This window comes from Cheilinus undulatus, linkage group 22 (genome assembly GCF_018320785.1).
Source record: "Cheilinus undulatus linkage group 22, ASM1832078v1, whole genome shotgun sequence".
In the NCBI taxonomy this organism is placed as follows: Eukaryota; Metazoa; Chordata; class Actinopteri; order Labriformes; family Labridae; genus Cheilinus; species Cheilinus undulatus.
This window is the reverse complement of record NC_054886.1, coordinates 10637374-10661952: the sequence shown is the minus strand read 5'-3', so window position 1 is coordinate 10661952 and position 24579 is coordinate 10637374. Positions and strand designations below refer to the sequence as shown.

The 24579-nt window shown below is 38.9% G+C and overlaps 1 protein-coding gene across 2 annotated transcripts in view; it reads right to left on the bottom strand.

Moving 5' to 3' along the window:
• eml3 (EMAP like 3) overlaps positions 1–24579 on the bottom strand; it is a 66205-nt gene that overhangs the window by 13844 nt on the left and 27782 nt on the right. Inside the window, exons 2-9 of one of the 2 annotated variants that reach the window (XM_041779222.1) lie at positions 17418–17594; positions 16414–16525; positions 15694–16176; positions 10325–10435; positions 9667–9695; positions 2873–2908; positions 1231–1351; positions 758–907 (exon numbers count right to left, since the gene is read on the bottom strand). In XM_041779222.1, the coding sequence (XP_041635156.1) occupies positions 758–907; positions 1231–1351; positions 2873–2908; positions 9667–9695; positions 10325–10435; positions 15694–16176; positions 16414–16525; positions 17418–17594 (1219 nt within the window). The remainder of the gene's footprint in view (positions 1–757; positions 908–1230; positions 1352–2872; positions 2909–9666; positions 9696–10324; positions 10436–15693; positions 16177–16413; positions 16526–17417; positions 17595–24579) is intronic. The other variant, XM_041779223.1, reaches the window with a different exon arrangement.

Here is a 24579-nt window from a genome sequence, read left to right as displayed (position 1 = left end):
GATAGATAGTCCTTACTGATTCAAGAGGGACTTGGTTTTTAAGATATTTGGCAGTAAAATGCCATGTTTTAAAAGATTTCTATAAAAATCTAGTGAGGTATCAGAGTCTTATTCCCATAGATCCTAACTCCAGTCAATTAGGAATCTAATTCAAGAAAAATTTACTTATTTCTAGTGAAATTAAGAAAGAGTCTTTTTTTCCTTTTTAAAGGTTAAAAAGTGTTAGCAGGGCATAGTTAGGCTGCTTCCCATGTAAGGAGGAAGCACACGAACTGAAGTCTGACCTGCTGCTCCTTTCTGCTCCCGTCTCTCTCTGCCTGATTTCCTACTCCACAGACTGTCCTATCAAAATAAAGGCACAGAGCCAAATAAATCTGTTTGTTTTAAGTAACAAAAAAGAAAAAAGAACTGTTTACTGTCACAGGATTTCCAGGAAAATCCATCCAGCCATCCAGCCATCCAACTATCAATCCTTTAATCTATCCATCCATCTACAAATCCATCCATCCATCAAACTATCCAATTATTCATCCATCCATCAGGAGATTCTGAGTTATTCCCCAGCCTGATTGGATATATAATCCTCCAGAGAGTCTGGTTCTACTCTATGGCTGCCTCACAGTTGGCTGTACCCTCCAAATAGAGGCAACCAGGAGGTATTCTGGTCCAGTGCCCAAACCACCTCAACTGGCTGATCAACAATAATCTATTCCTCCATTCATCTTTGAAGTAAGTTAATAAAAAAGTTTTTACTCACCAGCGGACACAGTCTGTGTGTTTGCGGTAGTGTCGTTGTGTTTGGTTGTTGATGTGATAAAGAACAACGACACAGGCGATGAAGTAGACTGCCTCGCCAGTTGGCAGGAAGTACAGATTAGCTCGACAGTCTCGCCCCCGGTATCCATAGCTTCATCACACAGTCAAGGTGGTGTTCTTGTTTATCACTGGACCATTTCCATGAATATTTTTCCGATATTTACCTTTCCACTTAAGTTTATTGAAATTAAAATAAAGCAAACCATGATCTGTGAATAATAATGTCATCCTTAAAGTGTCTGTTATCCTCATATCCAAACCTAACAGTTAATCTCTGTTTGATCCAGCTCCCTTTAGACCATCAAACAGATCATTAATAGACCTGACAGAGAGGCTAAAATCCAGTGAATGATCTCAGCAGTCTGAATGTCACACTGCTCTCATAAATATGACCAAGAAGTGAGATGAGGATACACCCAGTCTAGCTCCAGCCTCTCCGATGGCGGCTCCATCTTCAGCTCCTCATAGTTCTGGATGTTGGAGGGGACGTACATGGTGATGGGACGGCCCCGGATGAACATTTTAATGGAGTGACCTGGAACACAGACACAGCAGAGGACCATGGGTGGAGCTCTCGTTGACAAAGATGAAGGTTTAATATTAATCTCACTTTAATGTGCCTTTACTGCCTTTACTTTACTGTCAACACCCCACAGGAATGAACTATACATTTGTGGCAACAAAATGTTTTCTGTACTTTCTTGGCAACTTTGGAAATTTTTTTTGAAAGTTGCCAACAGTGGCATACTATTTGGCAAAAATGGAGGCAAAAAGGCCCCAACAGCCCCAGCTTCACAAAAATTCCAGCCTTGTCTTTGTAGTGTCTGTAAAGCTCATAAAAAATTCTATCCTTGCTTTTGAAGGTGATGCCACCCTTTGAAGCCTATAAATAATTCTGACCTTGTCTTTGAAAATGATGTCAAACTTGATGTTTATAAAACATTCCATCAGTTAAAGATCATACAACACCCTATCCATTCCTTTGAAGATGATGTCATACTTTAAAGATCTTAAAACAATCTATTCTTACCTTTGAATATGATGTCAAACTTTAAAGCTCACAAAACATTCTATTCTTGCCCTTAGAGATGATGTCATCTTTTAAAGAGTCACAAACATTCCAGCTTTGCCTTTGAAGACAATGTCTTTCTTTAAAGCCTTTAAATATATTTCCTAGCCTTTGAAGATCAGGCAAGGATAGATGTTTTAAGGGCTTTAAAGGATGACATCATCCTTAAAGGCAGAGAATGGAATGTTTAATAGACTTTAAAGAATTACATCATCCTTTACAGGCAAGGATTGGATATTTACAGGAATGAAAGGATAACATATTTTCAAAGACAAGGATAGAATGTTTTATAAGACTTAAAAAGATGCTATCACCTTTAAAGGCAAGAATGTGATGTTTTATTGTCTTTAAAGGATGACTTATCTTCACAAGCAAGAATGGAATATTTCATAAACTTAAAAGGATGACATCATCCTTTAAAGGCAAGAATTGAAAGTTTACAGACATTGAAGGATTACATCAGCCTCAAAGGCAAGGATGGAATGTTTTATGGGCTTAGGATGTCTTGTCTTCAAAGGCAAGGATAAAATGTTAGTGAATCTTTCAAGGATGACATTGAAAAAAGGCGTCTTGCCTTTAAAGATGATGTCTTCCTTTAAAGATTTACAAACATTGCACCGTTGCCTTTGATGATGACGTCAACCCTTAAAGCCTTTAAAAACCTTCCATTCTTGCCTTTGAAGATGATGCCAGGAACCACATATTACCCATTTTCATAACAAAGGAGATGGCAATGTTTTAAAAAAATTGTAAACTGTTTTGAAGACTTACTTTTTGTCAAGCACCCAAAATGCTGTAACTGATTAAACAGCCAAAATGAAACAAACACTGCAATCTTCAGCTTAAATCATTGTGTAAATGTGGTCTAAAATCACTGACAGCATTAACTAGCGCTGCATGCTCACAGAACTGGAAGGGACCTGCCGAGAGGTAAGGAACCAGAGTAAGCATGAAAAAAAGCTTAAAGTGAGCTAACAGGAGGCTTACCTTGGCTGTATGTTCCTCTCCTGGACCCTGGAGATCCTGTGAGGATAAAAACACTAGGTTAGCAGACAAATTAAAACTTTCTCCTCATCCTCTGAGCTCTCAGTCAACGATGACCTGACTCTGACCTGAAGAATCCCAGAGGATCTATCACCGATTTATACCACTCAGATCTATGAGCTCTGAATCTCAGACTGAGTTAGATTTTCCTTTTCTTTCTCCTCCTTGGATTTTAAACCTGGCTCCGCTTGACTGGAAACCTAATGGTTTAAGAGACCGGAGGCTGATTCTGTCTTTGACTATCTCTTTATGTGACTGTTACATGGTGGTAGTGGGTAGAAGTTAATAGAGGATGACATGAAAGGAGACTTGAACTTCATTTTGAAAACATTTACCAGCCAAAGATCACAAGTAAAACTAAAAAAAAAAGATAAAGCTGACTCATTGAAACATACACATTTATTAAAGAGACACTCGGACCGTTCCTATGTCGTTTTCCATCCATCTCCTCTCTTTTTCTCATTTGAGGTAGGATTACAGTATTTCAGATGTCATTTTCCACTTCAGTGTTTTCCAGCTCCTGTGGGTGGATCTCAAAGGCTAAAAAGATTTATCATATATCAAGTAAGGTCTAAACTTCCAAAATGAGTCAGCCATGATGCAACCAAATCAAAGTATAGCACTGTTTTACTGTTAAATAACAGACACAAAAACCTACAGATGGACAACTTTAAAGTTAGCCATGCAGAGTTTGATCTTAACTGGTAAATGTTAAAGTATGAAAGCAACACATCATAGCACCAACTAAAGAAATTCAAGTACAGATGGGAAACAAAGACATCGGCATCTATCAGTCTGGAAAGGGTTACAAAGACATTTCTATGGCTTTGGGACTCCACCCAACCACAGTGAGAGCCATTGCCCACAAATAGGAAAAACTGTGAACAGTTGTGGACCTTCCTAGGAGTGGCTGGCCTACCAAAATAACTCCAAGAGCACATTGACGATTCATACGATTCAGGAGATCCTGAAAGAACCCAAAACAACAAAAAAAGAATTGCAGACCACACCTGACTCAGTTAAGGCCAGTGTTCATGATTCAACAATAAGAAGGAGACTGGGCAAAAATGGTATCAAGGGAGAGTTCCAAGGCCAAAACCACTGCTGACCAAAAGAACACTAAGGCTTGTCTCACATTCGCCTAAAAACATCCTGATGATCCCCAAGACTTTGTTTGTAATTTGTTTGGAACCCAAACCCTTGTACCTTGACAATTCCACCCTCTATTCCAAAAGTTTTCAAGTATGGCTGACTATTTGGTGAAAATGGAGAAAAAAGTGCACGCAACTAGCCTAACAATTTAAGGCATGACCCATGTACACACGTGGCCCGGGTTCAAATCTGGCCTGTGGGCCTTTGCCGCATGTCTCTCTCCACCCTCTTCCAACGCTATCCACTGTCCCCCTCTATCGAATCAAGGCGGAAAAAGCCCAAAAATAAACCTTTAAAAAATGGAGAAAAAAGCCCTATGAATAGAACTTTACATAATCTTCCTTTGATGATGTCATTGTTTGAAGTGTTTTATGTTTTTAAAGAATAACATCATCTTGAAAGGATGACATCATCTTTAAAAGATTGCATCATCTTGAAAGGATACCATCATCTTGAAAGAATGACATCATCTTGAAAGGATACATCATCTTCAAAGGATGACATCATCTTCAAAGGATACCATCAACTTGAAAGGATGGCATCATCTTAAAGAATAAAATCATCTTCAAAGGATACCATCATCTTCAAAGGATGGCATCATCTTGAAAGGGTACCATCATCTCGAAAGAATGACATCATCTTCAAAGGATGGCATCATCTTCAAAGAATGACATCATCTTCAAAGGATACCATCATCTTCAAACAATGACATCATCTTCAAACAATGAAATCAGTCTAACCAGTATCCCACAAGGTTTATTAGTTCAAGTAAATCAGCATCTCCTCTTAAAGCATGTTTATGACAACATGAGGGAGAAAAGCTAAATCTGGAGTAAAACTAACAGTATTTCATCAAAAGAACACCATGCCAACAGTCAAACATGGTGGTGACAGTGGGATGGTCTGGACCTTGACCTGGACCACTTGCTGTAAGTGATGGAACCATGAATTCTGCTGTCTACCACAAAATCCTGAAGGAGAATGTCCGGATTAGTTCATGACCCCAAGATTACACAAACTTCGTTTATGGAGCAGGACAATGATCCCAAACACACCAGCAAGTCTGACATTGAATGGACTAAAAAAACTAAATGAAGGTTTTGGAGTGGTCTAGTCAAAGTCTGGACATAAATCTGATTAAGATGCTGTGGCATGACCTTAAACATTCATGCTGGAATACACTCCAATGTTATTATTAGGTTATAGATTTAGGGGGCAATGACCTTTTCACATAGGGCCACGCAGGTTTGGATGAATGATTAATCCCATTTTAATGACTGTGTAAACCCCTTACTTTTTTTTTAATTGTCAGAGAAAAGGATAGTTCAGGAGCAAGGTTTGAGTAAGTTATGTGTTCAGGGAGCCCCTACAAGTCAGGGCCCAGGCAATTGCCTACCTTTGCCTAATGGTAAAGTCCGCCCTTGGTTGCATGTCAAGAAATAAAAGAAGTCAGCCTTCCAGTATAAACATTTCCTTAAAAAGACGCACAAAATGCCTTGTAAGTCATAAGTAAGATTTAAAATCCCAACATAAATCTAATAATTTAATGTTGTTTCCATGCATTATGGTCATTTTGATTTCAAACAAGCATTCTAAAAACATCACATGCTGTCGACAACTACAGATGATGATCAGGAACTTGAAGGGTCATTATACTTCATAGGAGAATATTTCCCTGCTTCACCTGTAACTCTGTTTTCAAAGAGGCTCTGAAAATTAATTAGGGGTGAATTCAGAAATAGGACTAGACCTTGGTGCTTTTTCCCCACATCAAAGAAAGGACGGAGACGAGCTTCTCTCTTCCAGACATTGATGGTTCTGACCACACAGACAGCAGAGAGGAGCTCTGTGATCTCGACCTTCTCTGCATCACATTTATGATTTAATAACTACACATAGAGCTGAAGTATCCTGTAATTTTAGCTCTACTCATGGACAAGTGTCCAAACTCTGCCTGGATTAAAACTGGCTAGATTTAATTCAGTTACATTAAAGAATAAATTGGGGTGGACTGGGAGTTTGAAGTCTGCCAAGTCACAAGAATCTATCCTATGACCCATAAGGAGTATAAAAGTCCTCCAAAGAACAGCTCTTCTTCTGACAAACGGTAAATGACAGAGAGCAGCAGAAATGTTTTTCTATACTCTTCATCCATCATCCTGTCAGGAGAGCGGCCACTCAGCTCACCACAGAGCACGTGAGTCCAGACAGAGAAACTAACTCAAAACTGAGCTTCAGCTGCAGAAGTTTAATGCTTTATCAATCAGATCTTCATAAAGTTAGATAGATTTAAGTAGAATCATGTGAAAAATGCACTCCTCCCCTTTTAACTGCCCAGTTTAGCCTCATTTTCTAAGTTTGACCATGCTTTATCTAGCAGAAACCTTCCTTTGCCTTTCCCAAACAGAGCCTCTTTTTCTCTTACACGGCGTTCTGTAGGAATGAGACCCAAAAACAGAAATAACCAGAGCCAGGCTGAAGCCAAAACTCATAAAAGCTGTTCTTACCACGCTGCGGTTTGTTGGGAAATGCTCTCGTTTTTACACGAATGATTCCATGTGAGAATAAACGGACAGAAACATCAGGATGGAAGGAGAGGAGGGAAAAGACTGACAACAACCCTGAGCCTAGAAGTATGTGGAGTTTTAGTTCTAGTTTTAATGCTCCTGGTGGTGATTAGAAAAGAAACTCCTGGTTTAGAGACGTACTCATCAGAAAGGTCAGCAGTTATACACAGGCTCAAGTCTCTAAGCTAACAGAGTTAAGCATGTTTAAATGTCTGCAGAAAACTCACTACAAAGAGGAGTCTTTGCACTAAAAGGATGAAGCTGCTCCATTCAGGATGTGAAAGGATGTAAACCCGGTTATTCAGCTCTTTGTTTGCACAACTCAAATACCATATAATCTGAGTTTTTGATCTTTAGGTGTGTCTTTGTCCTCCACAGATCTAGGAAACCTCCGGTTACTGAATAACTGCTCTGAACAAAGACCAAGAGGCTAATTACAGGATAACAGAAAAAAACCTGCAGACAGCGCTGATATGACATGTCTGCCTACTACAGCTCGGTAAAGATCAAAGATTCACAATCAAAAAAGACACTTGAAACCACAATCAAAAAAAAGTCAGAACACTGTGAAAGATGTAAATAAAAACAATGACTGTCAAATCTCATAAACCCATATTTCATTCATGAACAACATATCAGATGTTAAAAAATTTGATAAAAGTGGCAAAAAAAAAAAAAACAAATAAGTGAAAGTGGCAAAATAGGCACAAAAAGCAGTAAAAGGGGTTTAAAAAGTGGCTGAAATGGCTTTAAAGTGCAAAAACTTTTTGGAAACTAGAAAAGCACTCGGAGACCACAGACCTCCGCCATTGGCCCTATCTCCCAAAAGTACAGAACCTTTTAAAAAATTCCTCGATCCAGACGGTGATCTGGATCACTACCAAAATCAAATCATTTCTTCCTAATGCTATTTCTGAAATTTACCGAAAATTTCATCAAAATCCGTCCTCAACTTTTTGAGTTATGTTGCTAACAAACTAACAAACAAACCCACCCGATCACATAACCTCCTTGGCGAAGGTAATTAGGTGGAATGGGATGAAAAGTTGATATAAACTTGCAAACATGGGTTAACTGTGGTAAAATGGGCAAAAAGGGGTGTAAAAAGTGGATGATAGAGGCAATAATGGGTCAACAGAGACAATAATAGGCAGAAAGTGGCAAAAATTGGTTTAGAATTGGCAAAAACCGGCAGAAAAAGTGATGGAAAGGGTTTAAAATGGACAAAAATGGGTTTTAAGTGGCATCAATGTGCTAAAATGTGCACAATTGATGTCAAAAAGTGATTAAAAAAGGGTTAACATTTGGTAAAATTGGTGTCAAGTGGCAATAGTGTAATTTTAAAACTTTTTAGTTTTTTTAAGGCATCTGGTGACCCCCTCTCAGTGTCTTGCGACCTCAGAGGGGGTCCGGACCCTAAGGTTTAGAACCACTGACTTAAGGGACAAAGCCAGAGGTCAATATAGGACTATGCTGGCCCAATTTTTGGGTGTGATATGGGGTAATTTTCTTCCCAGAATTAGGAAAAATATAGGACTACTACCCAAGCTGTAAGTTAAAATAAAGGTCTTGCTAAAGCTTGAGGTAAAACATTGAACTATTTCTACCCAAGCTTTCAGTAAATTTTAGATGTATATTAACCTAAGCTTTAGGTAAATTATACAGTAAATTGTACCAAGACCCAGGAACACTTCTGGCAATTACTTTTGGAAAATACAGTTGACCGTGCCATCCACAAATGACAGTTAAAGCTGGATCATGGAAAGAAGAAGCCATATGGGAACAGGATCCAGAATAGGGCTGAAAGATTTTGGAAAATAATCTAATTGTGATATTTTTTCCCAATATTGCAACTGTGATCTGATATGTAATTATTTCTTAAGTTCCTCATCTTATGTCTTTTCCAACAAACACAAGCAATAAATTATTCTATATTGTAACCAATACAATCTTTGTCTAAATTAGAGCTTAAGTATTTTGAAAAACTCTGTAGTCGTGATGATTTTGACTCGTATTGCAAATAGGATATGAATTGTTGCATTGAAGGGAGTGATCATTTTTTATGTCATTCTCATATATAAAAACAAAAACAAACAAAAATTAAGCATGATATGTAATGCATAATATCTCTGCTGCAAAAAAAGTTTTAAAATGGTGTCTTGACACAAATTTCAGGTTAAAAAAATATTGCAACTTCTGCGATTTGAAAATTGCAGCAGGCCATATTGCAATTTAATCTAATTTTTGATTAATTGCCCAGCCCTAATCCAGAATCACCACTGCCTTCTCTGGGCCAGAGCTCATTCAAAATGGACTTAGGCAAAATGGAAAACGGTTCTGTGGTCAGAAAAATCAAACCTTTAAATTCTTTCTGTAAACCACAGACCTCCACCTCTCTGAAATGCTCCTTTCATACCCAGTCATGTTCCTGTCCTGTTGACATTTTAACCAAAATAGTTGCAAAATGCTCCTCCAGCTGTTTTTCATTAGTACCACTTACTTTAACAACTGTTGCCCTTCCCCTGCCCATACTTTTTTGAGATGTGTTGCTGCAATCAAATTCAAAATGACCTAGCATTTTTCATAAAATGTTAAAATGTCTCAATTTCAACATCTGATACATTGTTTATGTTCTATTGTGAATAAAATATGGGTTTATGAGATTGACAATCATTGTTTTTATTTACATTTTACACAGTGACCCAATTTTTTTGGAATCAGGGTTGAAGATCATTTCTGGGGACAGGTGCTTTGTGAACTGATCAGCCTGGCTGATGGTGTAACATGTAATTTGGGTTTTCAAGTTTTGACATTCTAAAAATGTCAACAAATATTTATTCAAAACTGAGTATTAGATAAACTTGTGTTGTAATTTTTGAAACCCTTACATCATTTTGAAATAAACATTTCTCACAGAAAGTAACCTGATATTAAACACTTTGTTAAGTATTGTACATAAACAAACTGTTTAATTCCTTGTCCACAAGAATAATAATGACAATGTTAAATAAAACGTACCTGAACCAGCCATAAGCTCTTTGGCTCGACTGTGAAGATAAAAAAACAACAAATTAAGACAGACATACTCTTCCTTCATAATGCTCTATTGAAACTTGATCGCAGTAAAATCTGGTTTATAGGTCACATTAGTCACTATGCCACAGTCTGTTTTTTGGGGAAAAAAGTTAAAATAATTTCTATTGTGATCAGTTAAGTACATAACACTCAGTTTCTGTGCAGCTTTAGTTCTATTAGTAGTGTCTGTTTTCACCATCCAGAGCAGGAGCGTCCAAACTGTGGAATTAATCAGGATTAATGTGATCAGTCTTCACAGCCCTGGTTTATATTTCTGAATCCTGTATGGGGAGGGCCCTCACTGGGTCTTTCAGGGGCCCAACCACTTTTGTGAGATGTTGGCAGTGTTTGATGAAACTGGCTGCAATTGGTGGTAATGAAAGTGCCTGTCTCAGCCTTTTTTATTGGTATATTGGTCCTATACACAGAATCAACTTTTTGATGAAAACATCTGTGACTAAAACGCTGCTTATAAACCAAGTTCTACAGTCTTATTCATACATATATTTGTTCTCCATTTGATGATCCGTTGTCTCTATGATAAGATCTAAAAGGCTGCACATGTGCATTTTATGTGTGAGTGTGTTTTTTTGTGACTCACTTCTCCAGGCTCGGTGAGCGGGTGAGAAGGTTCGCTGAGGACGCTGCCTTCTTGTCCAGACGTTTCCTCGGTTTCTCGGGGTTTCCGAGTTTCTCGCTGTTTCTCCGAACCCTGAAACACGCCGACAGCAGGAGTCAGACTCTCAACATAAACACATGTAGACACTGTAAATCAGACACAGATGGATGCAGTTAGTCTTTGATTCATGCATGAAAAACATCCATAAACAGGCGAGAGAGAGCATGGATGTACAAAGGGAAACATGCACCAAAAGAAGGATGATTTAGTAACTCTAACAGGGCTGGTTGTCTGATTTATACATTCATACTGTCCGGTTTACAGGAAATCTTTGAATTTTAACAATGTGCATGAGCTGTTTACAATATAAATGTTTGGATTACTACCATAAAATCTGGAATACTCTAAAACTAAAGTCTTCAGTCTCAGACCAAACATGAACAATGAGTCCCAGCAGTGCGATCACATCCGTCCCATCTGTACGCTGCTTCATGCAGCCAAGGAATGCATCTTTGGAGCATCTCTCCGCTGATTTACAACCTGATGTAACCCAAGATTCATGAACTGCAGTTTATTTTTGACATTAAATAGTATTTCTTATTTAATCTCATCAATTCAGACTTGTGCAATGTGTTTTTTAAACGAAAAACAATTAAAATGTTCATTATAGTGCAGCTGATGATGCTGAAATGGAACCCCAACATCTTTATTTTTTAAAAGATTCAACTAAAACTTTACAAGAGCAGCTTATTTGGTGCTCGCATTAATATGTGCTTATTACAGGCTTTCTAGCTCAAGCTTTATGCAAAATATAGGGCTAAATCTGCAATAGCTTTAGGTGAATTACACGGCTACAGAAACCTTGGGCAAAATAAACATCCATTTCAAAACAAACTTTGGGTAAAATGTAGGGCTACCTCTATGCAAATTTTGGGTTAAATATAGGGCTATGTCAACATAAACTTTGGGTAAAATATAGGTCTATTTCATCCTAAATTTTAGGTAAAATAGAGGGCTATTTCTCCCCAAACCTTAGGTAAAGGATTGGCCTTTTTCAATGCAAACTTTAGGTAAAGTATAGGGCTTTTTGGTGCAAACTTTGAGTAAAAAATAGGGCTATCTTAATGCAAACTTTGGGTAAAATATAGGTCTATTTCAACCTAAATTTTAGGTAAAATACAGGGCTATATCTACTCACACTTCAGGGAAAATATAGGACCTTTTCTTCCCAAACCTTAGATAAAGTATAAGGCTTTTTCAGTGCAAACTTTAGGTAAAATATATTACTATTTCTATCTAAATCTGAGGTAAAATAGAGAGCTATACTTATAAACTTCATGGAAAATATAGAGCTATTTCTACCCAAACTTCAGGGAAAATGTTGGGCTATTTCTACCCAAGCTTTGGGTTAAATATAGGGCTATTTCTTCCCAAGCTTTGGGTAAACTATGAGGTTATTGAAACTGAATATTTATTTGGTATACAGGGCTATTTATACCTTAGTTTGAGATAAATCACAGGTCTATGTATTACTAAACTTTTGGTCATATATAGAGCTATCTCTGCCCAAACTTTAAGTAAAATATGGGCATTTTTTACACAGCCTTTGGGTAAATTTATGCCAAATTTAATCATATCTTGTACCAAAATATAAGGCAATACATACCCTTGCTTCAAGTTAAAGACCCTGTAAAGTGAAATCCAAAATTTGTGTCTTAACACACCAGATATGTTGGAATATGGTTGCTGTAAACATGTGAAAACACTGAGATCTACATGTGACTGGCTTTTGGATTGAGAGTGTTCAAAAGTTTTTCACCTCTTTCCTGGCTTGGTTTTAACTTGGGCGGGGCCAATGTGTGGGCTCATGATGTCATGAGCCCACAGTAGAGAATGACCACACCCCTCTAACACAACAATATAAGATCCCAGAGCAGTTCATCTCAATACAGTCTGTTGTTAGCTGATGTCACTGCCTTTATTGACAGTTAGCTGTCAGTTAAATAATGTTTTTATTGTTAATTTTGAGGTATATTTTCCAAATCTATCAACCACAGTGGTCTTTTGATCATTTAAAGTATCATAACAGAGATTTGAGCCAGAAAACAGACTTTCTAAGGTCAAAAAAGGTAAAGAGGCAGGCTAATGGCTTGAGTGCTTTCTTCAATTCAGATTGTATTATTTTTTTTTAATTTGAGAGGATCGTATTTCTCCTGAGTGGGCGTGGCTTCAGCTCATTCAACAGACATGACCACACCATCCTGGAGAAGAGTTTACTGCCTCATTTTTCATGATTTTGAGGCTTAATTTTTATAAACTTAGAGATGTTTTATTTGACTGAAGTTTGACCTCGGGGCCCATAACACAGTGGCCTGTCATACAACAAACCTAAATACAGATTTATTTTCAATTTACAGGGTCTTTAATACAGGGTCCGTTCTACTCAGGCATAAGGTAAAATGTGAGGTTATTCCTACTCAATATTTAGTTGGAATATAGGGCTATTTATACCTTAGTTTTAGGTAGAACATAGGGCTAATTATTGCCTAAGTTTAAGTAAAATAAAGGAATGTTTGGACAGGTTGTGCCCAGAATTTAGGGTGTCTTTTACCTCATCTTTGGCCAATAAGAGGACATCTTTTAGAAAAAGCTTCGGGTAGAATGTAGGGCTATCTTTACCCAAGCTTTGGGCTGTTTTTATATAGGACCTGGAAAAAATGGGTCTATTCATTGTACCCAAGCTTTGGTTAAAATACAAGGCTATTTCTAGCCAATCTTTGTATCAAATAAAAAGCTTCTTCTACCCTTACTTTGGCTAATAACAGTGCTTTTTAACCAAGGCCTCAGGCACAATAAGTGCCTTTTTCTGCCCTAGCTTTGAAAAAGTCAGAGATTACACAAGTCTTTTAGTGCCAATTCATGGTAGAGAGGTGAGGTAAAGATGTTTTCATGCTGACAATCTTAAACTCTATTTTATATGGTGTTATAAACAAAAACAAGCATAAATTCATGGTGAAACTCTGGTTGTCTGAATATTTCTTGCAACACTCCCTCAGTTTCCTAGTGACTCTCTGTTCTACTACAGGAAGTGTTTCATGATTTTTAAAAAAGACCTTTGGTGTTCATTTACGTCAGCGGCTGCGGATCAGGGAAGTGAAACTTAGTTGTTAATCAGCCTCCCCCATCCCCCCGCCATCTAAATCTTTAAATAAAGTCTTCTAAAGTGCAGCAATGGAGGCACGAGTGTCCCAGTACCTCCAGTCTCCATGGAGCGGCGTGTCAGAGCAGAGCAGCGTCTGTTACCCATCACCATCTAATTCAAAAAATGACTTTACAAGCCACAACAAGGAAGTGAAACAAAAGAAAGGATGCATGCACGAGCACACAGATGAGTAAACAAAAGCAGCAGAGCTGGGCTTCAGTGATTTCAGAGGAGAGAACAAATCACAGCATGCAGCAGATCCTTCATTTGTTTGGAGAAAGAGTCGATTAGTGCAGAAGTTTATCGTCGATGATGTAGGAGAGTCTGTGTGTTTCTGTAAATCCCAGGGCGCTCTGCACGTCTGCAAACACTTAAAACTCTAAATTCTCATAGTCTGATGTGTGTTTTTTGCACAGCAGAGGCTTTTCTGACAGATATTAACTCTGATGGGAGCAGGCTGGACATTTCAAACTGTTTCTTTTTGACCTTTCTGTTCAGTCTGAATGTAAACACGCTGTAACACTAACCCTGCTTTGAGACGTTTTTCTGCCTTCATTCCCCTCACATCACTTTTTCCACTCAGCTCCAACCTGTGTGTGTTTAAATGTGTGTTATAGTGTGTATTTAGAGTGTATTTAGTGTGCATTTAATCTTGGATCTGTCACTCAGTGTGCTCGAGTGCAGCCATTATGTTACACAAAAAGGCTTTCTGTTCGCTTGCCAACTGTTCAAACACACAGAGGAGAGAGAGAAAACTGAGATCGAACATGATGAAAGATCATGTCATTGATCCTTTGCCTTCACTTTTGTAATCAAATATAAATATGGGTTCTGACTCCAGTAATGTGATGAAAACAAGCAGATCTAAGAAGAATTTCAACTCATTAAAAGTATAAAATCTTCAAAAAAATGACAAGAATCTGAAAATAATTAAAAATTTCCTCAAAAGTCATATCTTCTCATCATTATTTTGAGATAATAAGGATGGCAAATATGATTGGCATTAACTTTTTATTTGCAGATTTGAGAACTTCAGCCAGTATTGACAACCAATGTACTGACTTGGATTATCAGCCCATATCCGGGGTATATATATATCTTGATATCATCTGTAGATATACAGCAATATCATCTGTAAATACTGAACTATACGGGATGCAAATATCACCCTATGTCAAATGTTAATATCTTCCTGAAATAGCTGCCCATATCACTCGAAATAAGTTGGAAATATCAGTCTAAGATGGCTTTCTAAAAAAACCTGGCTGTAAATATTGGCGTACATTATCTGTAAATATTGCTCTCTATCAGCTATAAATATCAGCCTATATTAGCCTTAAATATAAGCCTTTATGGGCTGTAAATTTAAGCCTATATCAGCTGTAAATATCAGTCTATATCAACTGTAAATATTGGCCTATGTCAGCTGTAAATATCCCCCTATATTGGCTGTAAATATTACCCTAAATTGGCTATAGATATCAGCTTCTATGGACTATAAATATCAGCCTATTTCAGCTGCAAATATTAGTTTATGTTGGCTATAAATATCAGCCTATATTTGCTGTAAATATTGGTTTATATTTGCTGTAAATATCAGCCTATATTGGCTGTAAATATCAGTTTATGTTTGCTGTAAATATTGGCCTATATCGGCTAATATCTGCTCTATACTGGCTGTAAATATAAACCTATATTAGCTATAAATATTGGTTTATGCTGGCTGTAAATATCGGCATATATTGGCCATTAATGGCAGCCTTTATTGGCTGCAAATACTGGGCTTTTCTGGCTGTAATTATGGGTCTATATTAAATGTAAATATAGGCCCAGTATCAAGTCCAGTCTGTGGCTCCTTTGCTCTGTCCTCTCTCCCCATTTCTGAAGCTACCCACTGTCTCTATAAAGGCTTTAAGAGCTGCTGTCTTTCTGATGACTCTGATGTTGATTTTATAATATGTAATTATAATCTCATTCTGGAGACGTTGGTCTGACTGTTACCTCTGCAAGTCTTAGTCTCCCCTGGGTTTTACAGTAACACACATCAGTTAATCAGATTGGTTGTTATCAGCCATGTGACCGCTGACAGAGAGAAAGGCAGGGTTATCAAAGGTCGGTGGCATTGAAGGAGAACGGCGTGATCACACACAGTGGTTTCTTCTCGCCCTCCTGGATCGGGGAAAGCGGTCCTGATCGGGAGTTCTGGTTCTGCTCTGATGGTCTGGTAGAGGGGGTGGAGCCTCCCGGGTCCTCAGGGGAGCAGCTCCCGTCCTGAAACTCCTCCCTCTGCAGACCTCGGATCGTGGTCGGCTGGATTGGCTCCTCCACCGATGACGTCCAGCTCAGCTCCGCTCCCCCATCCTCATCGTCCTCCTGCTCCTCTTCCTCTTCCTCCAGCCCTGCCTCCCACTGCAGCTTCGCCCGCATCCCCTCCACCAAGGGCTCACCAGGAGGGAGGGCGTCCTCCAGATTCAGACTCTGGACCCGTCTGGACAGAAGGGTGCGGTCCTGAGCCAGGGGGGTAGAGTCTGTCTGTGTGGATCTATCATGAGTGACAGGCCCAGGTCTTTGTTTGAGCAACTCAGGGCCCCCGATGTGTCCGTTAGGAGGACTCACTGAGTCTGATGGGTGACTGCAAAGATGTCAAGGTCAACAGAGACATCAAACAACAAAAACGGACGACTGTGACAAAGATGGACAACGCCACACAACAGGAAGTGTACTTTAGTTAAAGGAAGGGGGGAGTATTTTGGCTTAATTTTTATAAAAACAGCGGGGGGTGGAGACATGTCATCCATCTTATACATGATCATTCTCTCTAAACAGTCCAGTACACAGTGAAGCCAAACATCAGTTCTAAGGCGAGTACCTGTGAGCAGACGGTCTGATCCCGTCACCTGTAGAGCTGCTTGACAGCTTCCTGCTGTTACACCCATCAGAACAACAGACCTGGTTCAGGACTCGAGCAGCAGCTGGATTCACTGAGGAGGACCAGAGATGAGTTTTTGTTATTTTGTGAGATCGTGCGAGGCAACCGATCAAGTTTCATTCAGGATTTTGGCTTTCAGTGATCATGAAAACAAGACAACCGAGCTTGAACTACCCTGTACCGTTTGCCGTGTTGTTAACATCAAAAAGTCAGTGGTCAGTGTCAAAGGTTCTGTCCTTCCTCAATACCATCTTCTTTTCATTTATAAATAACGTGATAACCTCTGTGCCATGATACTAAATCAAATCTTCCCCTCCACATTCAGGAGTGACATGGTACAAAACTGGCTCAGATCAAAGGACTCCTTCTCTTTGGGAATAAGGACTCTTGTTACTCTACACCAGCCTTTTGGGGTAGATTGTGTCTCCCCAACTAACCCTAGTCACAGGCACAGAACTCTAAGGACATTAGGCGCTTTTATAAACTCTGTAAGTGACTCTTTGCATGAAGCCTTTGCACGCCTCACTGCACCCTGCACTTCCTTCTACCTTGTTGGTCTAGCATCCATACTATACTGCATCTCTCCTAAAGATGGCATGTCAGGGGAAAGGCCTAACTCCTTATTCTTCCCTGGAACTGCATGAGTGTATATCACTCACTCAGAACCCATAGCATAGAAATGTGAAACAGGCTACCTGGTCAGTATCCTCAGAATCAGAGCTGTCTGGTGTATGGCATGTGGTATACTTATGAACAGTTGTTTTAAATTAGTGAAAAAAAAAAAAAAAAAAACTCCCAGCCCAACGACCGGACCCTGGATTTTTAAAGGGTTAACAGTGTATTTAGGCAGTTAAATTACATGCCATTACAACACTTTGTGAATATTAATTGCCAAAACTGTCAATTAAAGCCAAAACGGAGACTGGTTGCTAAAGTATCTTTACCTGCAATGAGCTGCTGTTTCAGTATTGGCAGCAGCTGGTCGTGGAGGCGGATCCTCCGCAAGGCATCTGCCAATGAGGCTTTGAGCAGCGTGATCTCATCCTCCTGAGCCTGCAGACGAACCTCCATCATGGACACTCGGTCTGGAAACTCTGCACTGCTGTCTGCAGACACGTCATCTACAAAAAGTAAATTGGATGAGGATTCATTAACGAGATATTAAAAAAATAGAGCTATTTCTACCCAAACTTCAGGGAAATGTAGGGCTATTTCTACTAAAACTTCAGGGAAAATGTAGGGCTATTTCTACTAAAACTTCAGGGAAAATGTAGGGCTATTTGTAGCCAAACTTCAGGGGAAATGTAGGGCTATTTCTACCCAAACTTCTGGGAAATGTGGGTCTATTTCTACCTAAGATTTGGGTTAAATATAGGGCTATTTCTACCCAAACTTCAGGGAAAATGTAGGGCTATTTCTACCTAAGATTTGGGTTAAATATAGGGCTATTTCTTCCCAAGCTTTGGGTAAAATATGGGGTTACTGCTACCCAATAATTTGTTGGAATATAGGGCTATTTACACCTTAGTTTGAGGTAAATCATAGGACTATTTACTAAACTTTTGGTAATATAAAGATCTATCTACCAAAACTTTAGATGTAATGTGGGCATTTTTTACAAAGCCTTGGGTAGAATTTATGGCAGATTTAGTATCTTGTACGAAATAATAGGTTAATAAATACCCTTGCTTCAAGTTAAATACAGAGCCCTTTCTACTCAGGTATAAGGGATATGGGATTATTTCTACCTAATATTTAGTTGTAATATAGGGATTTTTCTACCTTATTTTTTGGTAGAACATAGGGCTATTCATTACTAATGTTCAAGTAAAAATAAAGGCATTTTTTGCACAGGCTCTGGACAGAATTTAGGATTTCTTTAACCTCATCTTTGGCCAAAACATAGGACTATTAATAGCCTACATTCAGGTAAAAAGGCCATTTTTTACAAAAAGCTTTGGGAAGAATACAAAAAGATCATCTACACAGAGAAAATCAGATAAGGATTCATTTAACAAGGTATTAAGAATATAAAGGAAAACCTTAAGGATTACCACTTGGTATTTGAATGCCCAAAAGAGATATAAATCCTTGGTAATGCATTGTTTAACCAAGTTGTAAATGGAAACCAGCCTTTCAGCTAACCTTGGAGCAGTTTCATCTGTTAAAAGCTGATAACTGCATATTCAAAGATCCTAAAATATATAATAAATTAAAAATTCAGATCAGTAAGGAAGGAATGCATGAAGTCAGGGAGGCTTCTTAGATATAAAGAATAATAATGTGTGTTTTGGGGAGTGGAATCCATTCGAAGAAAGGATTTTTGACATTAAGAACATTGTACTAAGAAAAAGGAGAGACCGAGCCTCTCAAAGAGACTAACATGAGCTGAGACGGTTCTGCTCATGTACGTAGGATGGAGCTGGATCTGCTCCAGTGTGTGAACACCATGAGTTTATTTTCCCGCTCTTTCATGGCTCAGCTGTGTTCAAAGTTTTCACAGCTCCTCAGCCCTTTCCTGTGTTTTTTTTCCTCTGCAGTTGTACAAACCTGGAGTGTAGATTGATGTGAATTTTTGAGGAAATGGTTCAACCGCTCTGTAATAAGTAGGTAAGAGGTCTTTAGACGCACCAGCTCTCCAAACAAACCTATAAAGACTCGACAACTGGCTTTCAGCAAAGGTTGACATCTTAAACTCATAACCTGAAATGGCAAAAAGACTAGTGATCGCGGTGGAAAAAGACCAAATATTCTCCTGCTATTTTCAAACCCTGGATAAGGTCAGACTGTTCTTAGTCTGGAAGCTAACTACAAAGACTGACCAGTTTGGATGTATTACACACCTGCTATGACAGCAGCTTCTACAACTACAAGCAGTTGATTCATGGCTCATGTTTCAACATAGGGTTTACCAGGAGTTCGAAAACATAGTCAGGGGCAAAACATCCCAAAACAAAATAACGTGTAAAATATTCAATAGAGAAACCCATGTATGCACATCTGATTCTGACAACCTCAGAGCAGGCAGCATCCTGCGACCCCCAAGATATCTTTGGCAACCCCTCAGGGGTCCCTGATCCCCAGATGGGAACCAGTGATTTATAAGATGAATTGCTACAGTGCTGGGCTCAAGATGAACTGAGTTGATCTGTTGCAGCTCACACAGCTCTTCAGCTGTGTAAAAGCCCCACAGGCAGACAGAGACACATGTAGAGTGAGTAAACTCACTGTATGTTGCTGTTATTACATCAAATAAGAGAGCAGAGAGCACAAATTAACATGATTGATTTGCTTTAAAGGTGCAGTGTGTAAAATTGCGACTATCAACATCTAACAGTCAATTCTGGAGTGTGATGATCATTTCTCTGGTGATAACTGTGGGAACCAGTGAAGTTTAAAAGTCAACACATGCTTAACTGTTATTTGGTTCCTTCTATGGTGCCATAGAAACTGGCAAAATGCAAAAATCCAAGATGGCAGCGTCCTTGGAGGGGACCCTCCCTATGTATGAATAAAAGGCTTATTCTGAGTTAATTTAAAACATAAATTTAAAAAATGTGTTATCAGATGTCAACACTAATTTAGATCAATCTACTTATAAACTTTATGTTTCATTTTAACCAAGCTTGTTTTGCTAAATGCTTCTAGGCTAAATATTACACACTGCACCTTTAAGTTAATAACACTGACAGGTGATGTCCAGTTAGTTACCTGACTGCTCTAGATTGAGATTAATAACATTGGAATGTTTTACAAACATTAAAGGATGACATCAGCTTCAAAGGCAAGGATGGGATGTTCTATAAACATAAAAGGATGACGTCAGCCTCAAAGGCAAAGATGGGATGTTCTACAAGCATAAAACAATGACATTCACTTCAAAGGCAAGGATGGGATGTTCTATGAACACAAAAGGATGACATCAGTCTCAAAGGCAAGGATGGGATGTTTCAAAGGCATTACATGTTAATGTCCTTAAAGAAAAGGATGGGAAAGTTTTAAGGACAAAAGAGATGTTATCCTCCTCAAAGGATGTTTGAAGGCAAGGATAGGATGTTAACATAAAAGGTCAACATCAGCCTCAAAGGCAAGGAACAGATGTTCTTCAGATGTAAAACCATGACATTATCTTTAAGGGCAAGGAATGGATGTTCCTCAGACCTAAAACCATGACACTATCTTCAAGGCAAAGGAGGGATTTTCTACAAACATAAAACTATAACATCATCTTCTAGGGCAAGGATGGGATGTTCTTCAGATGTAAACAAATGACATCATCCTTAAAGGCAAGAATTGGATGTTCTAAGAACATAATACAATGACATCATCTTCAAAGGCAAAGATGATATGTTCTACAAACATAAAAGGATGACAACAGACTCATGGGCAAGAATTGGATGTTCTAGAGACGTAAAAGAATTACATCATCCCCAAATGCAAGGATGGGATGTTCTACAAACATAGAACAATGAAACCATTCTCAAAGGCAAGGATGGGATGTTCTACAAACACAACATAATGGTATCATCTTCAAGGGTAAGGATGGGTGGTTCTATAGACATAAAACTATGACATTCATCAGTGGAAAGGATAGGATCTTCTTCAGATGTAGAGAATGACATTCTCCTCAATGGCAAGGATGGGATTTTCTACAAACATAAAAGGTTGACATAAGCCTCAGAGGCAAGGATGGGATGTTCTTCAGACATAAAACCCTAACATCATCTTCTAGGGAAAGGATGGTATGTTCTTCAGATGTAAACAAATGGCATCATCCTTAAAGGCAAGGATGGGATGTTCTAAGAACATAACACAATGACATCATCTTCAAAGGCAAGGATGATATGGTCTACAAACATAAAAGGATGACAACAGACTCAAAGGCAAGGTTTGGGTGTTATAGAGTTGTAAATGAATTACATCATCCCCAAAGGCAAGGATGGGATGTTCTACAAACATAAAAGGATGACAACAGACTCAAAGGCAAGGATTGGATGTTCTACAGACATAACAAACAATGACATCATCCCCAAAGGCAAGGATGAATGTTCAACAAGCATGAAATGATATCTTCATAGGCAAGGGTGGAATGTTCTACAGACAGAGTCAAGTACGTCATCATCTTTAAATTTCCATTTGCACAACAACAATTATGTATTTAAACTGGTGATTACAGTATTGCAAACATCCATTCAGGGGCACAAACCACTTCTTCCAGCAGACTTGGACATGGTGCCCATGTAAGTCAAATCTGCTTTCACACTGACCATGTACAACTGGACTTTGAGGCCAAGTGTACTCAGATAAGGGCCTGGGTCTCTCATGTGAAAACAACTTTAAGAATCCAAAGAAGAAACTGAAGCACATGAATCACTTTTTCAGTTTAATCAGTTGCAGAGGACTAACGTTTTGACACGCACGTCTTCATTGGAGTCAAACGACTCTGATTTTCCTTAGGATTTTCCTGTGAGATAGATTCATTGAAAAAACTTTTGCACGTTACTGGTCGTTTCTATTAACACAGACCTCCACCAGCTTTCGACAATTGAAAATAAACTATTGTCCAATACTTGGTGCCAAGAACATTTATTTTTGCTGTTGTGGTGTCAAACAGGTTTCAGCTGGTTTGATTTCAAATGTTGAAACTTAAAATTCTTGCACCATTACCACCCTATGTAAATCTCAGAGCATAACTCCAAACAGAAAGTAAAATCCTCTTCCATTTCTGGTTGTTTTCTACCCTCGATGTCAATTTGTGCCGCCGTCTCTCTGCCAACTGAATGATGTAAAAACGGCCCCAGGCCTGCTGGATGGTTTGGCAGATGAGCATTATGATTCACAGACATTTTCCTTTGGTGTAACAGTTTCATTGGAACACAGATTTCATCATCAGCTGGTTGCAAAACATCTGGAGCTGATCCAGACACAAGGAGGAAAATGTTCCTCCAACGCTCAGGTCTGCTCAACGATTACACAACTTTAAACCTGTTTTCACTGCTCGTCTTATGCCAGATATTCTGTTGTTCTGTTGTTTTAAACTGTCAGATTCTTTTTTAAACATGTTCAGGCTCTGTGAACTTCTGACCTTACATTCAGGAGTAAAATGTTTGAATAATACAACACAATTCTCAACAAGTCCACTCCTGTTCGAAGAGAAATGTAGGAGTATAATTCAACGAAAGACTTCTTATTGATAACAGGATGAACCACCCGTCTGACCTGATCAGAAACAGCCAACCACAGACCAGGATGATCACAATTCAGCACATTCCTTTGTGCTTTTGAGACAAGAATGTGTTTTAGAAAATATCTCATTTTAGTCGTTGTAAATGTATTGATCCATGGATGCAAAAAATGTCTGGAATCAACAATAACCTAAAAAATCTAAAGAATATTTCTCTGCACTGAAGAGTAACTTTTAATCAGCTTTGAAGATCATGAAACAAAATTTATTTCAATTTCTTCTGCAGTTTGTCATTTGGAGAAATTTTCTGCTGCTGTCTTCCCAGGACTTCCCTCTGAAAAGAAATGTTGTTCCTAAATGTAAATGTTTCAAAAGGTGAAAAATAAGTAAGTCTATTGAAGGGTTACAACAAGGGCTAACCTTGTACAACCATCCCACACACCTGTTCTTTTATATGGACTTGTGTTTTTTGTGCTTTAATTGTTTTATTTTTCATTGTAAAGCTCTTTGTTCAACTTCCTGTTGCTTTTAAATGTATTTTATAGATTTATTTGGATTGGACTGGACTGAACAGAATAGCACTGGACTACACTGGACTGGATTGGATTGGATTAGACTGAACTGGACTGAATTGGATCAGATTTTAATATACTGAACTGGACTGGACAGAATATTATTGGACTGGACTGAACTGAAAGTGGCAAGACTGGAGTAGACTGGACTGGACAAGTATTGACTGTACTGGTTTTGTTCAGACTGAGTTAGATTGGACTGGACCGAATTGGATCAGATTGGATTATACTTGACAAATTACTACTAGACTAGAACAGGACTGGACTGGACAGGACAGCATTGGAGTTGAGTGGAGTGGAGTGGAGAGGACTTGATTGGCTTGGATTTGACCTAACTGGTCTGAATTGGAGACTGGACTGATGTGGACGGGACTGGATTGGATTACAATGGATTGTAATGGACTGGACTCAACAATACTTGACTGGATTGTTCTGGATTAACATAAACAGGACTTGATTTGATTTAATTGGATTGGACTGGAGTGGGTTAGACAGGACTGAAATGGATTGGACTGGACAGAATTGGACTTGACTAAACTGGTGTAGGATGAGCTGATATTTCATAGGAATTCAATGGATTTGACTGGACTGAACTGGAATATACAGGACTAGACTGGAATGAACTGAAAGTAGTCTGGACTGCTGACTGGACTTGATCGTATTGACAGGACTAGTCTCAATTGAATTGGGCTGGATTGGACAGGATAAGATTGAATTGGACTGGACTGGACTGGACTGAGCTGGATTGCATTGGCCTGAACTGGACTAGACTGGGCTAGTTTGGTTTGACTGGATTAGATCGCATTGTCCGAACTGGACTAGGCTGGACTGGACTGGACTGGATAAAATTGAATTGGTCTGGCCTGGACTAGCTGGATCAGACTGGACTAGATTTGATTGGTCTGAACTGGACTGGACTGGGCTAAATTGGATTGGGCTGGATTAGATTGGATCGGTCTGAACTGGACATAGCTGGATTTGATTGGACTGGATCGGATTTGTCTGAACTGGACTAGACTGGGCTAGTTTGGTTTGACTGGATTAGATCGCATTGTCCGAACTGGACTAGGCTGGACTGGACTGGACTGGATAAAATTGAATTGGTCTGGCCTGGACTAGCTGGATCAGACTGGACTAGATTTGATTGGTCTGAACTGGACTGGACTGGGCTAAATTGGATTGGGCTGGATTAGATTGGATCGGTCTGAACTGGACATAGCTGGATTTGATTGGACTGGATCGGATTTGTCTGAACTGGACTGGATTGGACTGGATTAGATTGAACTGGTCTGGACTTGATTTAGCTGGATTGGATTGGATTGGGCTGGACTAGTTGTGTTGACAGAACAC